The following is a 21,025-nucleotide window of genomic DNA, read 5'->3' as shown; positions in this document are numbered from 1 at the left end:
GTTGACCCGAACTCACCACTGTAATTTGATCTCTTTAGCTGTGTCATCTCAGGAATCTCCTTTGCCATGGCAGAGCTGCTAATTTGTAAACACAGGATGTTAACCCTATGTCTGTTTCCATAGAAGCTAGAAGTAGCCACACTGCAGATTTATTGCAGAATTGGAATCAGCTGTAACAAAGAAATGTGTGTTGTTGTTTTTTTAAAGATTAATATCTTGTTGCGTATCTTTTAGAACAGAGAGGAAGTTCTGAGTTCAGGTCTGCTTATGTTTCCTTGCCTACGTTGATTAATTGCTATTGTCTTTGGTGAAATTCCTGTACGAGTAGAGGTGTCCCTTAGTCTTGTTTCACACATGGTGACAAGGGAGCCCGCCGCAGGACAATCGCACACACCATTTTGTTTTGAAATCACCCCACAACAGAGTAGGAAGCAGTAGATGGTGGCAGCCATATTTTCATCATGGTACTTTGCTGTGTCAAAGGCCTGGATGATTTAAATGCTGTGGTGAAGAAATTCTGTAATCAGTGGTAATCTCTTGTGACAACTGTCAAGAATGATCAGCAGATCCAGAGATGACGGCTGATGTAAAAATGCCAATAGCTGCGCTGGCCGATGTGTGTTTTTTTTTGTATTGTTTTTTTAACCCTTAATGTGTACCAGAGCTGGTATACATAAAATGTTCTATACATACCTGGTGCTTCCTCCAGCCCCATACGCACGGATCGCTCCCACGCCTCCGCTCTAAGCCTTCCCGCAGCTCTGATACCGGGTCCCCGCAGCTGGAGCCAGTCTGATGTAACTGAAGTGCACTGCACAGCAGCCGCTGGAGAGATGCATAGAGGGCGCACTTCTCCTGCGTAGACTGGCCTGACTGAGGGGACCCGGTATCGGAGCTGCGGGAAGGCGGAGGGCGGCGGCGTGGGAGCGATCCGTGCGTATGGGGCTGGAGGAAGCACCAGGTATGTATACAACATTTTATGCACACCAGCTCTAGTTTCCTTTAAGCCTCTGTGGTGGGTAGCTTCACTGACAATGGGGATGATCAGAGGTTTAAAGGACCACTATAGCTAAAGATTGTAAAATACAGGGCTGTGGAGTTGGTACAAAAATCATCCGACGGCTCAGTTTTATTAAAGAGAACCCGAGGTGGGGATCTTAGAGTTAAATCTATACACAGAGGCTGGGTCTGGCTATAGTGCCCAGCCTCTGTTGCTAGTTGAATATTCCCTAAATCCCCCCTGCTCTCTGCACTAGCCCATATATTACAGCCGCGCTGGCGACACTGAGCGTGTCGCAGCGGGCTCTGTTTACCATTCTAGTGCCACTCATGCCGCTCCCCCGCCTCCTGCAGAGCGCCGATCCCCGCCCATGTCTCTTCCCTCGCCGCTGATTAGAGAGAAGGGACTCGGGCAGGGAACTGCGCTCTGCAGGAGGCGGGGGGGGGGGGAGCAGCGTGAGTGACACTAGAAAAGTAAACAGAGCCAGACAGCGCGGCTGTAATTTATGGGCTCGTGCAGAGCACAGGGGGGATTTAGGGGATATTGAACTAGCAACAGAGGCTAGGCACTATAGCCAGACCCAGCCTCTGTGTATAGATTTAACTCTAAGATTCCCACCTCGGGTTCTCTTTAAACCACCGACGCCAGGTACCTAAAATTGCTCTGACTCCACAGCCCTAGTAAAATACATGTGTACACATACTTATACAAAATCTATTTCTCTGAAAGTAAAATGCACTATAAATATTTTTTTCCTATATTGCTTTCACAGTTATCAGAAATAAATCTGACTCCCTCCAACCCCCCCCCCCCCCCCCCAGCCATGAGGAGATGGACTAGTCCAAAGCCTGTCAGATCTGTACTACCTTCTGCAAGTAGTGATGGTATGTCTAGGAGAACTCATGGAGAAGCGTGTGATTTGTTTGATCAGATGATGAGATTTGAAAAGCTCTGATTTACTGTGATCACATCCTGCTTTAGCACATGACCATTGCCAGCAAATCAGAGACTTGCAAATCTATCACCTGACCAAACTTATTATGAGTTTCCCTAAATTTGACCATCACTAGCCGCACGTGCCGGCAACATAGAAGAAAAGTAATAGCGTGATAGAGCTCTTTATCCTGAGAGAAATGTACTTTTTATAAAAATGTGTACACATGTATTTTACATTTTAAAATTTTTCGCAATAGTGGTCCTTTAACTCACTTCAAAGCTCTATAAAAAAATGAATACTAATGTCTACTTGCCTGTCCATGAATCTATTTATGCATCCATGCATATTATCTCTTTTTTGTAGGTCATATGAATACTGTATACAGCACTTGTGTGAAGACTGCTGTAAAAAGTATCATTATTTATTGTTTTATCTCAATTACACTTCATCAGTTTTCTTTCTGTGGAACAAATCATAATTTTAACATGCAGTTTTTCTTGAGTGACCTGATTTTGTATTTTTTTTCTCATGACATGCTTGGCTTAGATTGCGCGTCTCTGACAGGGTCACTTTATAGCAGTTTTGGAAAAAAAAATTGATGATGGTTTAGTCCTTCACTATCCGGTGCAGATATTGACCAGGAAACCTGCCTTTATCTCTTCTATGGAGAAGGAGTCTTATGCAAAACACTTCTCTGAAGTTCAGGTTGGAATGTTGCTCACTGGATACATTAAGAATATCATGCCGTATGGAGTCTTTGTGGAGTTCTTGTATGGCCTGGTTGGACTGGCCCCCAAATCAGTAAGTCACTATTTATTATTATTACTGATTTATATAGCACCATACATTTCTGTGGTGCTGTACAATAGGATAAACAGGAGAAAATAATACACAGACATTGGTATACATGACAATACAGGTATTTGGAAAAATATAGGAGTCGTTGACAATATACCATATATACTCAGATATAAGTCGACATAATGTAAAAGTCTACACAAAAATTTGACCTTCTTAAACTGGGATATTTTTTTTTCATTGAAATTTTTTTTATTGAACTTTTGAAGCGTACAACATATTATCAAATGGGATTTATTTTAAGACTCAAATATAAGTCGGGCCAGACAAGTTAATGGCTGCAGGTGAGGACCAATAAGGGTTACTGGCTACACTTCAGGACAAGGAGAAGTTAACAGCTGCACTGCACAAAGTATTGCAGTCAATAAGCCCACCTGGTCCCCAACTTCAGCCATTAACCCCTTGACCCTAAGGGCCTGTTTCCACTACATGCAGATTCTGGATGCAGAAAAACTGACTCCAATGAATGTCTATGGGCCTGTTTCCACACGATTTTTCTGATGCAGATTTCCCATAGGCATTCATTGGAGTCAGTTTTCTACATCCAGAATCCGCGTGTAGTGGAAATAGGCCCTAAGAGCAGCACTCCTCGTGGTAATTAGTACTGCCAGTATCTATTTAGGAAAAGTAGTAACTGAGCCAGAAGACTCAAGCAGTTCATTATAAATATGAAAATCCTATAATATTCATTTTTATTTTTTACAGGACCTCAGTGATAAGTTTGTCACTCAAATCAGTGACCATTTTGCTGTAGGACAGACAGTGGTTGCCAAGGTAACAAACATCGATGAGCAGAAGAAGCGCTTCTTGGTGACTCTAAAGATGTCTGAGTGTGCCCCCGACAACTGCGCAGCCGAGAGCGTCGCCCGCATCAGCCAGTGCTTCAGTGAGCTGCACTTCTCTAAGGACCTAATGAAAAGAAATGGTGAGCTTACTCTTACAGAGCATGGGCCACCTTTAGTAAAGTGGGATGTTGCCCAAACATTTTTTTCTTTAATAAGTTAGAATAGACTGGGAAAGATGATGTCCTCTATAAAGACATGATGTTCATGTTAGTCTCCATTAGTTGCATTTGTCATTGTGTATGTATGTAAGTGTGTGTGTGTGTGTGTATATATATATATATATATATGTATATATATATATATATATATATATATATATATATATATATATATATATATATATATATATTGTATATTGTATATGTTTTTCGATATGTAGTTTTGCTCTTGGGCATGGACAATACCAACAATCGTATGAAGAATACAAAGACATACATATCTCTGGTTTGCAGCTACTTGACACACTTTCCACAATTATATTAATTACATTAAGGCACCCCAGCCCCCAGCAGTACATTTGCAGAACTGTGACTAGAATATAAACAAACTTTTCACTTCCCCTTAAAGGAAACCAGAGATGAACGCTTTGGCAAAAAATAACCCCCCCCCCCCCCCCCCCCAATAGATCTTACAAAATAAATACTATACATGGTATTTTCGTCGCTTTTGGTGTGCCGGTTTTTGTGGGGTATTTTTTTTACTAAAACTCCATGCGAAACACAGTTCATCAGAAAAGCAAATTATTTAGTGGGCTTTGTGCAAAATTAAAAACCTCTTCTAACAAATATAGATGAGAAAAAAAGTTTTTCACTATACCCTTACATTAGCAGCGCCTCCGATCTCATCACAGCTCTCTGTGATGCTGCAAATATACAGAACAGGAAAGCAGAACCAGGAGGGGGCAGGCCTGGGCTTGAAAAGACATCAGAGAAGACAGACTTGGCTATAATGATTCCTCAGCAAAGCCAGACTGAATGCCCTATCAGGGCTGATAACAGCAGTCTGAGCAGTGAAGGATGAGACAGAGAGCAGGGTAGGTGTTTTCTCTAATGTTCCCACTGATATATATGGTAAAATACATGAGGGTGCTTCATCTCTGGTTCACTTTAAAAGGTATTACTTTTATAAAACTTAGTTTTTTCTACCTACATACCTTCCCTGAAAACCCCTATATCTCTTTATATTCAGGTTGTGCACATAATGTATAAACCACTTCCCCGTTTGGAATGTGTATATGAAACAATCAGTGGGGCGATTGTATCAGGGCTGAGGAGTCAGAGCAGTTTTGGGTACCTGGAGTTGGAGTCTGAGTCAGTGGTTTCATAAACTGAGGAGTCGGATGATTTTTGTACCGACTCCACTGCTCTTGATTGTTTTGCTACCTCCAGTTATCAGGATCGTTCAGAAACAGCCTTATCAGTTCGCCGAGAGCGCGTACACACGCGCATACTGTCGGCTAAAGACCGCCCAGTGGGAGGGTCCGGCGGACCCGTCGTTGCATTTAGTAGTGCGTGTGTAGGCACCTATAGACTCCATATCCCTCTCACCACAGGCTCACTTTAGGATGAGTTCTAGAGATATTATTTATCTCAGTTTAATTCTGCCTGTGGCTCGCTTTATTTGTTACACTTGTATCCACCCCACTGCATTCTCCCCTTGCTTTTTCCTTTACCTGCAGGCAAACGGGACCCAAGGCTTTTATTATTCTTATGTAATATTTATATAGCAGCACTGTACAGAGTATATTGTCTTATCACTTCCCTCAGAGGGGCTAACTAAGGCCTGCCATAGTCCTATGTCTATATTGTGCTGTGTATGTATCATAGTCTAGGGCCAACTTAGAGGGAAGCCAATTAACTTATGTGTATGTTTTTGGAATGTGGGAGGAAACGGAGTGCCCGTAGGAAACCCATGCAGACACGGAAGACAACAAACACTGTGCAAATAGTGCCCTGGCTGGGGCTTGACATGCTCTGTCATAGCCTTATGGAATGGGCTACATTTAAGCTAGGTACACATATCAGATAAAAATTTGGAAAATTAAAGATCACAGACCAATTTTACCCCCCTCCATGTAGTATGAGAGCATACCTACACAGTCTATTGAGCTGAACTTCCCATCAGATAAAAATCTTTGCAAGATGCTGTACAGAAAAATGCTGTACACATGCAAAAGATCAGTATCTGCAAAAGATCAGTTCCTGCAAAAGATCAGTATCTGCAAAATATCTGCAGATCTCATACACCTCTTGTTTAACAGACATTCATCTGCATATTAGATCCACCAGGATGGATCTTCAGATCTGCAGATGATTGTCTGAAACAAGATGTGTATGAGATCTGCAGATATCATAGACTATGAATGCATTTTGCAGGAACTGATCTTTTGCAGATACTGATCTTTTTTTTTTTTTTTTTTTAAACAACATTTTTATTTTGTAACCCAACATATGTTCAGACAGAAAATGGTACATTGCAGCTGGAACATACAGATCCATTACAAAGATATGAATCGCAAATAAGCATTTCTCATAGTAAACGTATGCACGTTCCTTAACCCATTCAGGTTCCGACGTTTTCACGTGAGAAATGTTCACCTCCCATTCATTAGCCTATAACTTTATCACTACTTATCACAATGCACTGATCTATATCTTGTTTTTTCCGCCACCAATTAGGCTTTCTTTAGGGGTAAATTTTGCTAAGAGCCACTTTACTGTAAATGCATTTTAACAGGAAGAATAAGAAAAAACGGAAAAAAATCATTATTTCTCAGTTTTCAGCCATTATAGTTTTAAAATAATACATGCCTCCATAATTAAAACTCACGTATTGTATTTGCCCATATGTCCCGGTTATAACACTGTTAAAATTATGTCCCTATCACAATGTATGGCGACAATATTTTATTTGGAAATAAAGGTGCATTTTTTCCGTTTTGCATCTATCACTATTTACAAGTTTAAAATAAAAAAATATAGAAATATTTCATCTTTACATTGATATTTAAAAAGTTTAGACCCTTAGGTAAATATTTACATGTTTTTTTTTTTTTTTTTTTATTGTAATGGTTTTTTTTTTTTATTGTAAACATTTTATTTGGGTAGTTTTGGGAGGGTGGGAGGTAAACAATAGATTTATAATGTAAATGTGTGTTAATTTTAAATTTTTTTTTTTTACAGGTGTAGTATTACTTTTTGGCCACAAGATGGCGGCCATGAGTTTGTTTACATGACGTCACTCTAAGCGTAACATACGCTTACAGTGACGCGTCGGGAAGGGAACGGCCAGAAAAGGCGCAGCTTCTGAGAGAAGCTGTCGCTTCTTCAGCGGGGGAGAGGAATCAATGATCGGGCACCGTAGCCCGATACATTGATTCCCTGGCTACCGAATCCGCGGCCGGGAGTGCACGTGCGCGATCGGCCACGGTAGCGCGCATGGTTCCAGGACGTAGAAACTACGTCCTGGAACCAAAATAGGTTAATTACAGCATCGTCATTAGCTCTATTTCCTGTCACCCATCCCTTCCCTTAAAACCCTTATCCCCCCCTTCTGTCACCTCTGAGAGCAGGACATTTACCATTTTATCCCTTATGTAATATCGAGGCGGCCCAAAGAGCCCTTCAGATGCTCTGTGAGGTACCACTTGGTATATTTAAAATGTTCCATTAGGGTTCTTATCTCGTCATTTGTGAATGTTGCCAGGATAAACCCTTTCCATTTCTTAAAAAATCTTGCTGTTTTCTTATCTTTATGGATGATTGACTCAAGCCTGTCCTGGTTGAAGAGATGCTGAAGTTCCTCTTGTGTGTCCCACACAGTAGGGACGCTTGGATAGATCCATCTGTTGAAAATGACTTTACGAGAAGCTCTAATACTCAGATGAGCTAGCTTGCTAAAGTTCTGGCTAGCTTTTGCATTGGGATCTGCCTTGTTGGATTCTACATAGTTAAACAAAAACATAAGCGGGCATGGAGTTAAGTGTAGGTTACATACACGTTTGATATATACCAAGACATCGTCCCAAAATTTTACTATTGACAGACAATGGAACAAATCTGCATTTTGCAGGGAGCATTTAGGACAGCTCGGTGAGTAATGCGCAGGAGGAGTTTGATACTTTATATTGAAGGCGAATTTGGCCCTGTGGATCAATTTAAGCTGTGATTCCCTCCAAGTTTCCCCCCGGTACTATATTGTGGATTATTCTATATCCCATAAGTATTTTTTCTTCTAGGTTTTCACATGTTATGTCTTTTTTTCATTTAGAAAAATTATTTTGTGCTTTGGCCTCCAAGTTAATTTCTTGTAGTCTAGCATGAATGTCTGATAAAGACAGCTGAGGGGGGTGAGGAGAAATGAACTTGTCAAAAGAGTTCAAGCTGGCTGCCACTGATACATCTTTTATTTTGCTTCGTATATATGATTGTAATTGCCCGAGATATAAAAAGTGGCCTCTAGTTATCCCAAATTTGGCTCTAATCTCGGGAAATGTCAAAAGCTTCCCCCTGCGCATATCACAAAGATGTCCCAGACATTCAATTCCTTTTTCTTTCCAAGTTAGAAAACCCCCGTGAGCCAAACTAGCTGAGAAGTTTAGGAGACCCCATAATGGCATATATTTGGAGATTTGCTAGGGCACATAGAACATCTTCCTAAGGGCTCTCCAGGCCATCACTGTGTCTCTAATTACTCTACTGTTTTTGAGAGGTAGGGGCATATATTTTTGTGTGGTATGGAGAAGACCAGGCAACGACCATGGGTCAGAGAAAGATTCCTCTAAGTGATAATTTGAGTGATTGCTGGTCTTGTTCAGCCAGTCTCTAATATGTCTAACCAGACATGCTAGATTATATCGGCGTATGTCTGGGATTGCTAGCCCCCCCCCATAGTCTAGGAAGTGTCAATTTCGAGAGTGCTATCCTCGGCTTTTTATTTTTCCATAGAAATCTAGTCAGGGCTCTATTTATGTCTTGTATGTCTGTGTGTTTTAGCAGCAGAGGGATAGTCTGTAAGGGATATAACAATCTGCCAAAAGTAATCGATTTGATTAAAGCAGCTCTTCCCGGAAGATTAATAGGCAAGTTCTCCCAGCTGATTAATTGCCGTTTTAGACTTGCAATTAATGGGACATAATTCAGGGAGTATAGCATGTTCGGGTCTTTGTGCATCTTGATGCCTAAATATGTGATCACTGAGCTAACCTTGACAGGAAGATGTGACAAAGTGTGTTTGGGTGCACAGGGAGGCAGATACTGATCTTTTGCAGATACTGATCTGTTGAATGTGTACAGCATCTGTGTGTGCAGCATCTTGCAAAGATTTTTATCTGATGGGGAGTTCAGCTCAATAGAATAGACTGTGTAGAGCAGGGCTGCCCAATAGGTCGATCGCGATCTACCGGTAGATCGCGACCGCCTTCTTGGTAGATCGCGGCCTCTTGGCCGCATCTCATTAAATTTTGCGGCCAGCAGCATGTTTAGCTGCCGGCCAATAAGAATGCAGGGCAGAAGACGCGGCGAGGAGAGAGGGAGGAGAGAGGCGGCGTGGCCGCTACATCATGGCTGGGGGCGCCCCCAGCCATGACGTAGCGGCTGCGCCGCCTCTCTCCTCCCTCTCTCCTCGCCGCGTCTTGCCGTCTTCTCCCTGACGACATTCTTATTGGCCAGCGGACTGCCTGCCGGAGGTCCCAGGAGTCCAGAGGACCCTGGCTAATCTACGCTGCAGGTACATAAACCTGACTAAGCTACACTGAGGGCTACTATACCTGGCTAAGCTACACTGAGGGCTCCTATACTTGGCTAAGTTACACTGAGGGCCCCTATACCTGGCTAAGCTACACTGAGGGCTCCTATACTTGGCTAAGTTACACTGAGTGCCCCTATACCTGGCTAAGCTACACTGAGGGCTCCTATACTTGGCTAAGTTACACTGAGGGCCCCTATACCTGGCTAAGCTACACTGAGGGCTTCTATACTTGGCTAACCTACACTGAGGGCCCCTATACCTGGCTAAGCTACATTGAGTGCCCCTATACCTGGCTAAGCTACACTGAGGGCCCCTATACCTGGCTAAGCTACACTGAGGGCTCCTATACTTGGCTAAGCTACACTGAGGGCCCCTATACCTGGCTAAGCTACACTGAGGGCTTCTATACTTGGCTAACTTACACTGAGGGCCCCTATACCTGGCTAAGCTACATTGAGTGCCCCTATACCTGGCTAAGCTACACTGAGTGCCCCTATACCTGGCTAAGCTACACTGAGGGCCCCTATACCTGGCTAAGCTACACTGAGGGCTCCTATACTTGGCTAAGCTACACTGAGGGCCCCTATACCTGGCTAAGCTACACTGAGGGCTTCTATACTTGGCTAACCTACACTGAGGGCCCCTATACCTGGCTAAGCTACATTGAGGGCCCCCTTTACCTGGCTAAGCTACACTGAGGGCTTCTATACTTGGCTAACCTACACTGAGGGCCCCTATACCTGGCTTAGCTACACTGAGGCCCCCTATACCTGGCTAAGCTACACTGAGGGCTCCTATACCTGGCTAAGCTACACTGAGGGCCCCTATACCTGGCTAACCTACACTAGGGGCCCATATACATGGCTAAGCTACACTGAGGGCTCCTATACCTGGCTAAGCTACACTGAGGGCCCCTATACCTGGATAAGCTACACTGGGGGCCCCTATACCTGGCTAACCTACACTGGGGGCCCAAATGCCAGGCTAACCTACACTGGGGGCCCAAATGCCAGGCTAACCTACACTGGGAGCTCAAATGCCAGGCTAACCTACACTGGGGGCCCATATGCCTGGCTAAACTACACTGGGGCCCATATGCCTGGCTAACCCACACTGGGGGCCCATATGCCTGGCTAACCTACACTGGGGGCCCATATGCCTGGCTAACCTTGACTGGGGGCCCATATACCTGGCTAACCTATACTGAGGGCCCATATACCTGGCTAACCTATACTGAGGGCACGTAACCTATGCTGCAGGCACATACACCTGGCTAACCTACGTTGGGGGGGGGGGGGGGGGCATGCTTAGCATTTGGGACGTTGGTAGATCTCCTGGCCTTGGCAAATTTTAAAGTAGCTCGCGAGCCGAAAAAGTGTGGGCACCCCTGGTGTAGAGTATGGCTCTCATACTACATGGAAAGGGGTACAATTGGTCTGTGATCTTGCCTTTTCCAAAGACTTTTATCTGATGTGTGTCCCCACCTTAACAAGGCGGAACAGTGAAATGGTCACATGACAAGCAAAGTCTAAGCATTGAAGCCACTTTCCAGGAGTGAAAAAAGAAATCCCAGCGTATAACCATTGCACAATGGTAGAATATAAAATTGGGGCTTTCCTGTAAACCTTTGACCATGCCGTCTGGTTTTTCTTGTTTTCTGTGTTTATTCTACACTAGACTATTGGATAGTGCTTCCAGGCTGATTCTAGCACAGCACCGTGCAGTATTTTTAATGGAACTTTACATTTTGTATTTTTTCCCTCTAATAAGTAGAAGACCAAGAGGAGGAAAACTCCATCTTGTCTCTGGTACCGGGGAGAAAGTTGAACCTTGTTGTTGAAGAAGTGAAAGAAGATGGCTCCGTTCTGTTCAGCCGTGGCAAGATCTCTGGAGTCAAAAGAATATCAACCACACAACAAGGGGATGCAGGTAAGAGAGCCTGTCCTATTGTAATCTAAAACTAATTAAAGGCACAAATGTTTTCATGGTCCTATGTGTGGCAGAGCTTGGTTTTAAAGGGAACCTGAAGTGAGGGAGATGAGAAGGATGGCATATTTATTTAATTTTAAACCATACCAGTTACCTGGCTGTCCTGCTGATCTACTGCCCCTGGTATTTTTAGCCGTAGACCCTGAATAGGCATGCAGATCAGATGTATCTGACAAATATCTGACCAGATTAGCCACATGCTTGCTTCAGGTGTGTGATTCAGACACGACTGACCAGAAAAATCAGCAGGACTGCCAGGCAACTGGTATTGTTTAAATGGAAATAAATATGGCAGCCTCCATATACTTCTCACTTAAATTTCCCTTTAATTGTTTGAGCTCCTTGAGTAGATGGTGCTAAATAATTTGTAATCTATCTGGTCAGGAACCCCTCTCCAGCCATTTCCTGCAGCACAAACTTCCATTGCTGTAGTCCACAATCTCCTTGGAAGGTTAACCACTTAACGACCGCCTAACGCCGATAGGCGTCGGCAGGTCGCAAGTGGTTTCCCATGGTCATGGTCGAGCGGCCTTTCCATGTCAGTTCACGAAGGGTGTCTCCATGAACAGCCTGTGAGCCTCTGATCGCGGCTCGCAGGCTAAATGTAAACACGCGGGGAAGAAATCCCCGCTGTTTACATCATACGGCGATCCCCGGGCTCTGATTGGCCGGGGATTGCCGGCATCTGATAGGCTTTGAGGAGCCCCCCCGCTACATGCAGCAAGCTGGCGGCGATCAGACCCCCCCCCCCCCCCCAGCAGGACACCCCCCAAGTGGGGAAAAAAGGGGGGTGGGGAAGTCCGGTTGCCCTGGCTATTACATGATCTGTGCTGTGGGCTGGAGAGCCCACGCAGCACAGATCAGTGCAGCATAGCCTGGTCCTTAAGTGGTTAAGGCTCTTTTCACACTATGCAAGTTGCGATGAGAACGCAATCCAACAGTGATCAAAACTCGCATCATTCGTAGAAGTGTGATGCAATGCATACAGTGAAGCATACAGTATATTGAAGGGTATGCCTCATTGTCAAAGCATATGTTGAGAATGCACAATGAATGCTGCACGTTATTCCAGTGGAACTCCTTGCACCGCTGATGCGCCAATGCAAATGTACCATTGACATATAATTACATTGTGTTGGGATGCGATTATATTGTCTGTTGTGACGGAAAGCAACGGATGCAGTGTGAAAGAAAAGCTGCAAAAGCCTTGCTTCTTGCAAACAGACAATTTAATAAATGTAACTTCAGCTCCGTCTTCTGACGGCGCCGAAGTTACACTCTGTGCGCCGCTATAGCCGTAATTCCTATTACGGCCTATGGTGGCGCTGGCTGCTCCCAAATCTCCTGCGCTGGATTCCTTGTGTTCGGTGCATAGGATATAGTTGTATTAACCACATCAAAGAATTACAAAATGTTTCTTACTTAAAAAAAACTGATCCTGTAATCTGCTTCTCCCTGTCAGTTTATATAGCTGATGTACAGTACAGTCCCGGCTATTTACAACTCATCCAACCAGCACAAATCGCTGGCAGTACTCAGTAGTGAAGACCAACCTTTTAGGCTGTTTGTAGGTTCTGCTGTGCTTACAGACAAGTTTCCACAGCTCCTTCAAGGTTAATATACTTTTACATTTAACCACTTTATCCACCACTACAGTATATCTACATCCTCTGTGACTTCATCTAAGCATCGAGGATGTAGATATACAGTACATCTTGTAGCTGAAGCACAGCTGTGCATGGGTTGGCATTGCTCCTGTGCACACCTCCAGCACTATCTGCTGCAGCACTAATTGCTGAAACGGAATATATGTTCCCTGAGCCAATAAGATTGATTTTTTTACCTTTCAAAATGCTTTTATTTTCTCAGTTCAAAGTGAAAAATGCGCACTGCAGCATCATTTCAGAATCAGATATCCTCACCATAAATTGTGACACAAACATAAGTTTTGTAATAAACGGTAGAAATAGGCAAAAAAAAATTGTTTTTTTTATCTACAGTACAGCTTTTTATTTTTAAACTGATTTGGTAAAACTGTTTATTTTTTATTTTTTTTTCCTTTTACCCATCAGAATGTTGTCCATTGTCAAAGAATGCAAATTTACTTTCGTATACATTAACAATTGTGGGCTGAAATGAGGCTTTTGTCTAGCATTGCATAAATGTATCCTGCCTTTTTGTTAGCAGTGCATGTGCTCTGTGTTAATATCTTGTAATGTGTTTATCTTATAGAAAAGCCCTTAGTTCCGGGACAGAAGCCCAAGGCTGTGGTTGTGCATGTGGATATATTGAATAGTCATGTTTATGTTTCTGTGAATGCCACACTATTGAAGAAATGTAACAAGACTGTGAGTATATTGTTTACTACTTTTTGCTTTGTTTTTTTGGTTTGTCATTATTTTTGTTGTTTTTAAGCTGTCATTATTTCTAAGTAGTTATATAATGGGTGTGTTTTTATCGCCATTTATCATTATTGTTGCAAATCTCTAAAAAGTTTCTGCTTTTGTATGATTTTGTATGACTCTTAGGGTTGGTGTACACCTAAAAGTGCTAGGTTAATCTCAAACGCTCAGCGTTTTTAGAAGTGATTTTTGTAAGCGATTCTAGGCATGTGCCTAGCGATTTTCTAGCTATGCCTTAGCGATTTTTGGAGCGTTTTGGTGTAACAATTTTTTATTTCTTGTACAGTAGAGCTGGAAGTGTACAGCTTTTGTAAAAAGAAAACACTTTGGAAAAATGCTCCATTCTATCGCTTTTTAGAGCGATTTTCCACTTCGATTTTCCAATACTTAACATTGAGGCTGAATTGCCTCTGAAATGCTGCAGGACCCGCGTTTGCATTTGGGAAAAAATCACATCGCTCTGGTGTGATCCACTCCATTCAAATACATTAGCCAAGCGCTTTTCAAAGTGCTAGCATTTTGAAAAGTTCTCAGAAGCACTCTAGGTGTGCACCAGCCCTTAGTTTGTATGTATTAGTTGTTTTTAGAAATTCTCTAATGTTCCCACTGATATATATGGTAAAATACATGAGGGTGCTTACTCTCTGGTTCACTTTAGACTTGCCTTTCTTGGAAGCTTTAGCAGAAAAGCAATTTGATGTACTCCTTTGTCCATCTATGTAATGTAATATCATTCAGTTTGTTTTTCCCTTTCCCAGTTTGCAGAGAACTCGACGCATTCTGCTGTTGTGCAGTACATAGCAGAGGAATTTGTGGTGGTATCTTTGGAAGGTACTTCTCAGCTGGCAGCCGTCCCACTGTGCCGACATTACAATGACACTTTCCGCTTTGATTCGGAAAAGCTGAAACTAGGCCAGACGATCTTAGTGAAATTGTCATCGGTGAATGCAGATGAATATGGACTGCTGTTGGCAGTGCAGGCTGGGAGTTCAGCGAGGGATAAAAGCACTGTGGCTCCATTCTTGGCTAAACAGAAGCCATCTATTGGTGCAGTGGTCACAGGCACTGTGAAATGCATAAAGCCCACCAGTGTAGTGGTTTCCCTTACAGAGGACATGCTTGGCACCATCCATGCTTCTCAGATCACAGAGGATGTCCCTGTAGGTTCCCTGCCTACAGCCAGACTGTGGCCTAATCAGAGTGTGACTTGCCGCGTGATAGGAGGAAGAGAGGTTAAGACACACAGGTACGTTGTTTTAGGATTATTACCGATTGACAATAATGAAGAAAATCATATTCATCTTGATTGATTGTCTGTTTTATCATTGTGTCTTTGACAGATTTCTGCCAATCACTCACCCAAACCTGCTGCAGTCTGTTCTAGAGCTCACCATTCTCCCCAGGTAAGATCTACGCAAAAAGAGGAGGAAAAGGACCCACTTATAACAGCACTACTGCCACATAACCGCGCTGGATATTGGGGCACCACCATAGGCCGTAATGTGAATTACAGCTGTAGCGGCACTGAGACAGCAATTTGAGTGTCGTCAAAATACGGAGCTCAAATTACTTTAAAAACAGCATAATTCGGCTGCCACCAGTAACTGAAGCCAAATTACGTCTTTCCCCCTAAGTCCTTGGTGGCCTGGAGGGGGAATACTAATTAACGCCACCAGGACTTTTGCAGGAGCAGGGTAAGCTGTTTTTAGGCTTCACCTTGCGCCCAAATTTCCCGGCGCTGTTTTTATATGTAAGCCCGCTGCCACTGTATAGAGAATTCAATGGCCCACTGAATGGGAACTCAATTAGTTGCTTTGACATTTGTGTCCATAGATACAAACAGAGAATTAGGTTCCTCTAATGCTGCATACACACAATGCAACTTCCCATCTGATCAATGGGATCAAATCGATTATTTCTGATTTGTCCAATCCAATGTCGATTGAAACAGGATCATATTTGAGAAATAATGTTCAGAAAATCAATCCTGTTATCTATTGGGAGCAGTTTGGACATGTACACAAGATACATCTACCAAGCAGATTTCTCATCGATCAGACTGCAAATTGCATTGTGTCTACCAAGCATAAGACCATTTAACCTTTTAACTGCTTTGCCCGAGTTCTCATTTTAGATAACCTGAGGCAGGGCTGCTGTCGATTGTTTTCGGCCTGCCTCGCTAACCTAATGCAGAGCAGCACAGGGAGAGCTTGATATATTTACCTGATCTGGATGCAGGATCGGGTCTCCTCTTCCATCACCGAGCACTTTGCAGTAACGTGCTGCTCCCTCTCACTTCTGCTAGTCAAGCATGAGTAGTATAGGAGGTGAAATGAGTGCCTAAAGTCTTTTATTTTGACATAATCTGCTATAGTCATAAGACCACCCACTGGGTAACAGCAGACTATGACTTCTAATCTACAGGGTGGGCCATTTATATGGATACACCTTAATAAAGTGGGAATGGTTGGTAATATTAACTTCCTGTTTGTGGCACATTAGTATATGTGAGGGGGAAAACTTTTTAAGATGAGTGGTAACCATGGTGGCCATTTTGAAGTCGGCCATTTTGAATCCAACTTTTATTTTTTCAATAGGAAGAGGGTCATGTGACACATCAAACTTATTGGGAATTTCACAAGAAAAACAATGGTGTGCTTGGTTTTAACGTAACTTTGTTCTTTTATGAGTTATTTACAAGTTTCTGACCATTTATAAAATGTGTTCAATGTGCTGCCCATTGTGTTGGATTGTCAATGCAACCTTCTTCTCCCACTCTTCACACACTGATAGCAACATTGCAGGAAAAATGCTAGCACAGGCTTCCAGTATCCATAGTTTCAGGTGCTGCACATCTCGTATCTTCACAGCATAGACAATTGCCTTCAGATGATCCCAAAGATAAATGTCTAAGGGGGTCAGATCGGGAGACCTGGGGGGCCATTCAACTGGCCCTCGACGACCAATCCACTTTCCAGGAAACTGTTCATCTAGGAATGCTCAGACCTGACACCCATAATGTGGTGGTGCACCATATTGCTGGACAAACTCAGGGAGCGTGCCAGCTTCAGTGCATAAAGAGGGAAACACATCATCATGTAGCAATTTCACATATCCAGTGGCCTTGAGGTTTCCATTGATGAAGAATGGCCCCACTATCTTTGTACCCCATATACCACACCATACCATCAATTTTTTTTGTTCTAACAGTCTTGGAGGGATCTATCCAATGTGGGTTAGTGTCAGACCAATAGCGGTGGTTTTGTTTAACTTCACCATTCACCTAAAAGTTTGCCTCATCACTGAACCAAATCTTCTGCGTAAATTGAGGGTCCTGTTCCAATTTTTGTTTTGCCAATTCTGCAAATTCAGTGAGCTGATCTGGGTCATCCTCGTTGAGATACTGCACTAGCTGGAGTTGGTAAGGGTGCCATTTGTGAGTAGCTAATATCCGCCGAAGGGATGTTTGACTAATGCCACTCTCCAGTGACATGCGGCGAGTGCTAAGCTTGTGGGCTCTTGCTGAATGAAGCTAGGACAGCCACTGATGTTTCTTCATTAGTGACAGATTTCATGCGTCCACATTTTGGCAAATCCAACACTGAACCAGTTTCACGACACTTAGCAAGCAGTTTTCTAACTGTAGCATGGAAGGTGGGTGGTCTTCTAGGGTGTCTTGCATGGAAATCTGCTGCAATGACCCGGTTACTGCGTTCACCAGACATCAACACAATTTCTATGCACTTCTTACGTGTTAATCTCGGCAACATGTCAATGGTTGTAAACAAAGAGAAACTTGTAAATAACTCATGAAAGAATTAAGTTACGTTAAAACCAAGCACACCATTGTTTTTCTTGTGAAATTCCCAATAAGTTTGATGTGTCACATGACCCTCTTCCTATTGAAAAAACAAAAGTTGGATTAAAAATGGCCGACTTCAAAATGGCCGCCATGGTCACCACCCATCTTGAAAAATTTCCCCCCTCACATATACAAATGTGCCACAAACAGGAAGTTAATATCACAAACCATTCCCATTTTAATAAGGTGTAGCCATATAAATGGCCCACCCTGTAGATGAGAATCACAAATGCCTCATAGCAGACAATCATTTTGATTCTTTAGCTAAACCAATCCCCGATGAGTTTTCTTGGTGGTTATAAGTTTACTTAGTGAGGTATGTCACTAGTTCTTTCTCTGATAGGCTTTGCCTTACAGTAATTATGATTTTTGGCTTGAGGATTCAGGGGTGTGGAGTCGGTACAAAAATCATCCAACTCCTCAGTTTATGAACCCTCCGACTCCAGGTGCCCAAAAATTGTTCCGACGCAGACTCCACAGCCCTAGATTTATTGCCAATATATTGGTTTAATTCTTATATATATCTGTATTTTTTACAGCTTGATTGACCCTGATGCAAGACTTCCAAAACACAAAATCTTGAAACTGTACTCGCCTGGCGAAAAGGTGACCTGCTTTGTAAGCAAGGTAAGTCAGTGATATGTGGAAGATTGACCCTCATCACACTAAAAACCTTTGGATATGAATAGGGAACTTTTGTTCGACTTTAATGTTTCAATTTTATTTTATTTATTTTTTGTTAAAGGATACCCAAGGTGAAATGATGAGATAGATATGTGTATGTACAGAGCCTAGCACACAACCAACTATGTTGTGTTCCTTTTTTTCTTTCTCTGCCTGAAAGAGTTAAACATCAGGTATGTAAGTGGCAGTTCCTGTCTGAGTCAGGACTGGGTCAGACTACAGTGTGACCCTCACTGATAAGAAATTCCAACTATAAAACACTTTCCTCGCAGAAAATGGCTTCTGAGAGCAGGAAAGAGATTAGAGTCAATGGTTCATAGATTTTAGCCCTGGCATACTTCAATGAATGTGTCATTGAGTAAAAACGTAAAAAGTAGATTAAAATATAAAATAAAACTATGGAATATCTTAAAGAGACTCCGTAACAAAAATTGCATCCTGTTTTTTATCATCCTACAAGTTCCAAAAGCTATTCTAATGTGTTCTGGCTTACTGCAGCACTTTCTGCTATCACAGTCTCTGTAATAAATCAATGTATCTTTCCCCTGTCAGACTTGTCGCCTGTGTCTGGAAGGCTGCCAAGTTCTTCAGTGTTGTGGTTCTGCTATGAACTCCCCCTTCCAGGCCCCTCTGCACACTGCCTGTGTATTATTTAGATTAGGGCAGCTTCTCTCTTCTCTCTTATCTTTTACAAGCTGGATAAATCGTCCTCTGAGCTGGCTGGACTTTTACATACTGAGGAAATTCAGACAAGGGCAAAGCTGTTTGCAGGAAGAAAAGAGCAGCCTGAAACTTCAGTGCATGAGAGATGCAGGGGAAAGAAACACACAAATGATCTCTTGAGATTCAAAAGGAAGGGTGTATACAGCCTGCTTGTGTATGAATGTATTTTCTATGTGTGGACATACTGTACATCAACCTACTTCCTGTTTTGGTGGCCATTTTGTTTGTTTATAAACAAACTTTAAAACTGTTTTTAACCACTTTTAATGCGGCGGGGAGCGGTGAAATTGTGACAGAGGGTAATAGGAGATGTCCCCTAACGCACTGCTATGTTTACTTTTGTGCGATTTTAACAATACAGATTCTCTTTAAAAAGTCATTTTTTAGGAGGAGGAGGATAGATACAATTGTTTATTTCATTAGTTTATTTTCACCTCGGGGGTCCTTTAAGTTGCACCTGCTGATTTGAGATGGTGCTGTTTTGTCAGAATTAACCAATAAACCAGCTAGTGGAGCCGCAAGAAAGTGACATTTGTTTCACATTTTCCTGATTAAGGCTATTAAGGCTAGGTTCACAGCGGGACGTTGCGTTGTGATGCGACGTTAAAGGCACAACGCAACACAAAAAAAGGTGGTAATTTACATTAATGCTGCTTTACCGTTGCATACAGTAGGTACAGGAAAGCATACAGGCAATGAAAAGTATGCTTTCCTGTATCTGGCAATGTGTGTGTTTAGAGGTAACGCACTTGCGTTACCATAATGCTACATGTTATAATGAATGTCCCATAGGCTTACCATTGCAGTGCAGAAAGCTACGTTATAAGACTTTATAATTCAGCTCTGCAACATCTCACCGTTCACATAGCCTAAATAATTTTTGTATTAAAGGATACCAGATGCAAACAAAGTAGGAAAAATGGGAAGTAGTAGTGATGTCATGCGCAGTGTGCTCTCAGCCGCGGGCACGCGCTGTAGGACGAGTGCAGCCAGGCCAGCGCCTGCGCACTAATGCCCGACTGCGGCCACCCTGAAGAAGCTGCCGGAGGGCATTTAGGTAGGATTGGTGGGGGACGGAGGAGAATGGGGGGAGCGGAGCGGTGGGCATCAGGACTGCTGCCAGTACAAACCTGCTCCCCCCTCTTTTTTCCTACTTTGTTCGCATCTGGTATTCTGTAAGAATCACTACAGTTCTTTAGCTCAGACATCTAGAGTGTAACGGCTTGTGCTCTGTCTGTCCTGGTTTATGCAGTATAACAAGATAACAAAGTGTCTGGAGGTGGAGATAGTTCCTGTGATCCGTGGCCAGATAGAGCAGCTACTCATTTCCAATACTTCAAAGGTATGACAGACATACACTCTTCTATATAACCAGTAGACTTCTATGTAGGTAAATGGACAAATATATTTCATTCATTGTCTCTTGCAGGTTGTGAAGCGCCCAGACAAACATTTTAAGCTAGGCCAGGCGCTGTCTGCTACTATGGTTGGCTTGGACTCCATTCATAGAGTGCTCTTATTGTCACTAACAGGTAATATAATCTATAGGGATGTCTTGTATATATCAGGAATTATAGAAGTTTGGGGTTCTGATTGAACAGTCTCTTGGAAGTATATTATGGGTTTATTTATTGTACAGGAGACATACACTGAATTATTGCAATGTCCGCCCAAGGCAGGTTTGGACCAGCAGGATATACACAATTGGAATGATTACAGAATATAATTATCCTGCCTACCTTTCACCACCTATTGGGTCCTGACATGTAAACTAACTATTGCAGAATGTAAGAGCAACACCCCAAAAGAGGTCCAAAAAACAGTAGCGCTGTATATCAATATTACAGTACTTTATTTCATATAAAAAAAAGTTCACAGTAGATATACTGTATACATAAATATAAAAACACTTAAAAAGCAGTGATTGGTAACCACCTGCCTGCATATTGGGATATGAACAGCAGGGCCGGATTTACA

The 21,025-nt window shown here is 42.7% G+C and overlaps 1 protein-coding gene across 2 annotated transcripts in view; it reads left to right on the top strand.

Annotated features, from left to right (window-relative positions):
* Positions 1-21,025, top strand: part of PDCD11 (programmed cell death 11) — a 92,208-nt gene that overhangs the window by 39,209 nt on the left and 31,974 nt on the right. Inside the window, exons 16-24 of one of the 2 annotated variants that reach the window (XM_068257508.1) lie at positions 2,568-2,738; positions 3,501-3,720; positions 11,162-11,317; positions 13,610-13,725; positions 14,538-15,025; positions 15,120-15,182; positions 18,181-18,268; positions 20,301-20,390; positions 20,478-20,580. In XM_068257508.1, coding sequence (XP_068113609.1) covers positions 2,568-2,738; positions 3,501-3,720; positions 11,162-11,317; positions 13,610-13,725; positions 14,538-15,025; positions 15,120-15,182; positions 18,181-18,268; positions 20,301-20,390; positions 20,478-20,580 — 1,495 coding nt within the window. Of the gene's footprint in view, positions 1-2,567; positions 2,739-3,500; positions 3,721-11,158; positions 11,318-13,609; positions 13,726-14,537; positions 15,026-15,119; positions 15,183-18,180; positions 18,269-20,300; positions 20,391-20,477; positions 20,581-21,025 lie in introns of both variants that reach the window. The other variant, XM_068257507.1, reaches the window with a different exon arrangement.

Source organism: Hyperolius riggenbachi, chromosome 10 (assembly GCF_040937935.1).
Source record: "Hyperolius riggenbachi isolate aHypRig1 chromosome 10, aHypRig1.pri, whole genome shotgun sequence".
Taxonomy (NCBI): Eukaryota; Metazoa; Chordata; class Amphibia; order Anura; family Hyperoliidae; genus Hyperolius; species Hyperolius riggenbachi.
Note: the sequence above shows the minus strand (reverse complement) of the source record. Positions and strands in the feature narration are given on the sequence as shown.